The sequence below is a fragment of the Mandrillus leucophaeus genome, unplaced genomic scaffold (genome assembly GCF_000951045.1).
Source record: "Mandrillus leucophaeus isolate KB7577 unplaced genomic scaffold, Mleu.le_1.0 Scaffold521, whole genome shotgun sequence".
NCBI lineage: Eukaryota > Metazoa > Chordata > Mammalia > Primates > Cercopithecidae > Mandrillus > Mandrillus leucophaeus.
In genome coordinates this window covers 55216-60151 of record NW_012105598.1, presented here as the reverse complement: position 1 = coordinate 60151, position 4936 = coordinate 55216, and the positions used below count along the sequence as shown (strand labels likewise).

Genomic DNA, 4936 nt, shown 5'->3' with positions numbered 1-4936 from the left:
TTTGAGACGGAGTCTCGCTCTGTTGCCCAGGCTGGAGTGCAGTGGCGTGATCTCCGCTCACCGCAAGCTCTGCCTCCCGGGTTCACGCCATTCTTCTGCCTCAGCCTTCTGAGTAGCTGGGACTACAGGCGCCCACCACCATGCCCAGCTAATTTTTTGTATTTTAGTAGAGATGTGGTTTCACCATGTTAGCCAGGACGGTCTGGATCTCCTGACCTCGTGATCCGCCTGCCTCTGCCTCCCAAAGTGCTGGGATTACAGGCGTGAGCCACCGTGCCCGCCCTGAAAGCTAAGACTTTAATCACAGTAGCACAATTTCCCTGTACTAACCACTCAGCACCTACTAACATTTCAGCTTTCAAAACGAACTTACCTTCCCAAGCACTGAATTCAAGTCCAGCACATTGGTGGTTAAGGTCGTGGGCTCATCCGCTTGGATTATGTTCGTTACATCCAAGTCTGCATCTGGTGTTTGAATCATCTTGGAGAGACCATCAACTGCAGCTTTCAACTCATACAGACGTTTTAAAATATCATCTTGGCGGGACTCAAGAGCTTGCAGAGATGGGTTAGACTCTTCCTAAACAAACCAACAGCCAAATGTTCATTTCCTCTCCCATCAGAACAGTCTTGTTTAAGTTTGATCACTTGTCTTACTTTGCCATGTGCTCATCAAATCTCCCACCCTTTAAAAGAAGACATTATGGGCTGGGTGTGGTGGCTCACACCTGTCATCCCAGCACTTTGGGAGGTCTAGGTAGGCAGATCATCTGAGGTCAGGAGTTCAAGACCAGCTTGGCCAACATGGTGAAACCCTGTCTCTAGAAATACAAAAATTAGCTGGGCGTGGTGGCGCGTGCCTATAATCTCAGCTACTCAGGAGGCTGAGGCAGGAGAATTGCTTGAACCCAGGAGGTAGAGGTTGCAGTGAGCCGAGATCACACCATTGCACTCCAGCCTGGGTGATAGAGCAAGACTCTGTCCCAAAAAAAAAACCAAAAATAAACTTAAATAAAAGTTGTGGCTGAAAGCCACTCTGAAATTATATGGTTCCGATTTCACGTAATTTAGTCTAAGAACAGGGAAAGATAGAAAATGAACACAATTTTTAGTTCTTTGTTCTTAACTAAGAATACTTTGCTTAAATAAGTAGCAATGAGAATGTAACTCAGTAATTTATACAAATAGGGAAAAGGGAACACGGGTTGAAACAGTTTTTTAGCTTGGAAGCATACCCATGGAGCTAATCAATTCCCCAAATCATTTTCTTGGCTTTTCTTTTGTCCTGGAGACAGGGTCTCACTCTGTTGCCCAGGCTGGAGTGCAATAGTGTGATCATGGCCCACTGCAGCCTTAACTTCCTGGGCTCAACTGATCCTCCTGCCTTAGTCTCCTGAGTGCCTGGGACTACAGGTGTGCACCACCAAGTCTGGCTAATTTTTAATTTTTTTTTTGTAGAGACAAAGAACTGTGCTATGTTGCTCAGGCTGGTCTCAAACTCCTGTCCTCAAGCCATCCTCCCACCTCAGCTCCCAAAGTGCTGGGAAGACAGACGTGAGCCACCATGCCCAGCCAGGCCACCATTTTTCACCTAGCCTATTCCACCTTGCACCTATTCTAGTTCACCCCTGCAATCCATCCTTTAAGATGGCAGCTAGAAAGATTTTTAAAAGAAACTCAGGGCTGGGCGCAGTGACTCATGCCTGTAGTCCTAGCACTTTGGGAGGCCAAGGCGGGCAGATCACCTGAGGTCAGGAGTTTGAGACCAGCCTGGCCAATATTGTGAAACCCCTGTCTCTACTAAAAGTACAAAAAATATAGCTGGGTGTGGTGTGGGTGCCTGTAATCCCAGCTACTCAGGAGGCTGAGGCAGGAGAATTGCTTGAACCTGGGAGGCGGAGGTTGCAGTGAGCAGAGATCGTGCCACTGCACTCCACCCTGGGTGACGAGCGAGACTCCATCTCAAAAAAAAAATTTCTGATATTGTCACTGTCTCCCCCTTGCTAACCTCCTAGGTGCTTAGGATAAAATGTCAAACATTTAACATGGCTTCACAGACATCTTGTATCATTTGGCCTCTGGCTACCTTACCTCACCCAATTTCCTCCTTTGCTCTGTGCTCTAGCTACACTGTCCTACGAGTTCCTAAAACACCACGCTGGCTCGGACCACAGGATCTTCACGTGCTGTTTCCTCTATCTGCATTGCTCTTCCCTCTTCTCTTGTTTGCTTAACTCCTATTTACCCTCGGGCTTAATCAGCACTTTCTCACCTCTCCTAGTCTGCTGCTCTTATTTAAGATCAAACAGCAGAGCAATGTGAAGTCCACTGACTTCTGGGTGGAACAGAGTTCAGTATGCCAATTAAATTACTGGGTGCTGGCCAGGCATGGTGGCTCACACTTGTAAGCCCAGCACTTTGGAAGGGGCAGGCGGGTGGATCACTTGAGGTCAGGAGTTCAAGAGGACAGCATGATGAGACTCCATTTCTACTGAAACACAAAAATTAGCTGGGCTTGGTGGTGGGCACCTGTAGTCCCAGCTACTCAGAGGCTGAGGCAGGAGAATCACTTGGACTCAGGAGGTAGAGAGTGCAGTGAGCCGAGATCGCACCACTGCACTCTAGCCTGAGCAACAGGGCGACTCCATCTCAAAAAAAAAAAAAAAAAAAAAAAAAAAAAAAATTAGGTGCTGACTGAAAATAAATTTGAAAGCAAGATGTGTAACAGGGAGGGCTACTACCTGTGTAATATTCTGTTACTTAATGGTAAGTCCTGAGTCATATTTCCAATCTCTCTTAACCAGCCTATATCTGTACATTGTTTGTGTATAATTTCCACAAATGGCAGTAGGGTGTCTGCTCCAATAGGGCCAAAAATGCACCTACTGGATTCAAAGCTCAGTCAGGGCCAGGCGCGGTGGCTCACGCCTGTAATCACAGCACTTTGTGAGGCCAAGGCAGGCAGATCACTTGAGGTCAGGAGATCAAGACCAGCCTGGCCAACATGGTGAAACCCAGTCTCTACCAAAAATACAAAAAATTAGTCGGCCGTGGTGGCGGGCACCTGCAATCCCAGCTACTGGCGAGGCTGAGGCAGGAGAATTGCTTGAACCCGGGAGACGGCGGCTGCAGTGAGCCGAGATCGCGACACTGCACTCCAGCCTGGGCGACAGAGCGAGATTCCGTCTCAAAAACAAAACAACTCAGTCAGGAATGAAGAATGTCTGAAGTACTATACGTGTAATGTGGCTTGTGATTTTTAAGCCCTGAGTGCAGCTTGATCTAGTCCTTCATGATCTGAGTAATACCAAAATGTTCAAGATCTGTTTTATGTCATTGGTGCCTTGTAATGTTGGCCTGCTGTTTTCCTTGCTGAGACTAGATTGTGATGTGGTATATTGTTTTTATCAATTTGTTTCAATTTATATGTATTTATAAACAGCTTATTCTTCATGTTGCTCTCCTTTACCCTGGAGATGCTTGATTGCTTTTCTTGAGACGGGGCTTCACTCCGTTGCCCAGGCTGGAGTGCAGTGGCCGATCACAGCTCAATGCAGCCCTGACCTCCTGGGATCAAGTGATCCTCCCACCTCAGCCTCCTGAGTAGCTGGAACTACAGGCACATGCTACCACACCTGGCTAAGTGTTGTACTTCTTCTAAAAATGGGGTTTCACCATGTTGCCCAGATTGGTTTTGAACTCCTAGGTTCAAGTGATCCTCCTGCCTTGGTCTCCCAAAGTGCTGGGATTACAGACGTGAACCACTGCGCCTGGCCAAGATGTTTTATTGCTAATTATTTGTACACATTGTTATCATCTCCTAGAAAAATTGCTGGAAAAGTGAGATTACGTGTCCTCTAAGTTGTAAGTTTGCAAAAGGCCACAAGAAGTTAGGCAGCAGACTTAAACACAAGTAAAACAGACTCTGCAAAACTTGGCCTTCAATGAAAGGTGACATTCTCCAACCTGGGTTGTCTTTCTGGTTTCATGGGACTGTGTAGATGGAGGGTGACTGGGCCCTGTTTCCATGGCACTCTCTAGGTGCAGGGACCATTGAACCATGTCTGCTATTTCTGTCTTAGCTCTGTACTGAAATAACACGTTGTGTTACTGGGTTTCAAAAGAAAGTCCGTCCCTCCTGATCTAGGCAGAAAGCCATTAAAGAAAGAAGAAGGATAACAAGCAGTGGGAAAACAGACCAAAAAAGTTACCGATTCACCCATCTTGTGTCAGAATGGACAGGTCTGTTTCTCCTGCTGGAAACCTAGGATGTATGTTTGCAATGAGAAAAGAGTGAAAGACTTGAGCAGGTACATTACAAAAGAGCAATCACAGCGGCCAGTGAATATGAAAAGGTCCTCAACTTAGAGAAGTCTGGAGAAATCCAAACTAAAACTACCCTAGGATACCACGCTACACCCACCAGTTTTGGGCAGGGTGCAAATATCAGGAATTCTTCTACCCAGACGGTGGGCGGTGAGCAAGCGTGTAAACCAGTATAACAACTCTGGAAAACGATTTAGTAGAGTGGAAAGCCAGGTGGGCCACTGAGCCAGGAGTCCCGTTCATTAGTACATACCCCATGCCTGCTGCTCTGTATAAGAATATTCACTACAGAATTGTTCATAGCAGGTTAAAATGGAAAACAATCCAGTGTCCCTGAGCAAGTAGGATGGATAAGTACATGGTGGAGAGCCATGCAATAGAACAGTATACTACAGAGAAGATGAATACTTCCGATGTTACAATAAAATGACTCCTAAAATAATGTCTACAAAAAAGAAGCCAGGGCTGGGCACCAGTGGCTCATGTTTGTAATCCCAGCACTTTGGGAGGCTGGGGTTAGAGGATCACTTGAGGCCAGGAGATCGAGACCACCTCCGTTCTTGATAACCACCTTTTAGGTAGAGATAGGGTGAGATCCCATCTCTACATT

General features: G+C 46.6%; 1 protein-coding gene across 1 annotated transcript in view; it reads right to left on the bottom strand.

The window, feature by feature from the left end:
* The window catches only part of AIMP2 (aminoacyl tRNA synthetase complex-interacting multifunctional protein 2), a 15619-nt gene that overhangs the window by 8463 nt on the left and 2220 nt on the right, over positions 1–4936 (bottom strand). The window contains exon 2 of the mRNA XM_011996658.1: positions 374–580. Coding sequence (XP_011852048.1) covers positions 374–580 — 207 coding nt within the window. The remainder of the gene's footprint in view (positions 1–373; positions 581–4936) is intronic.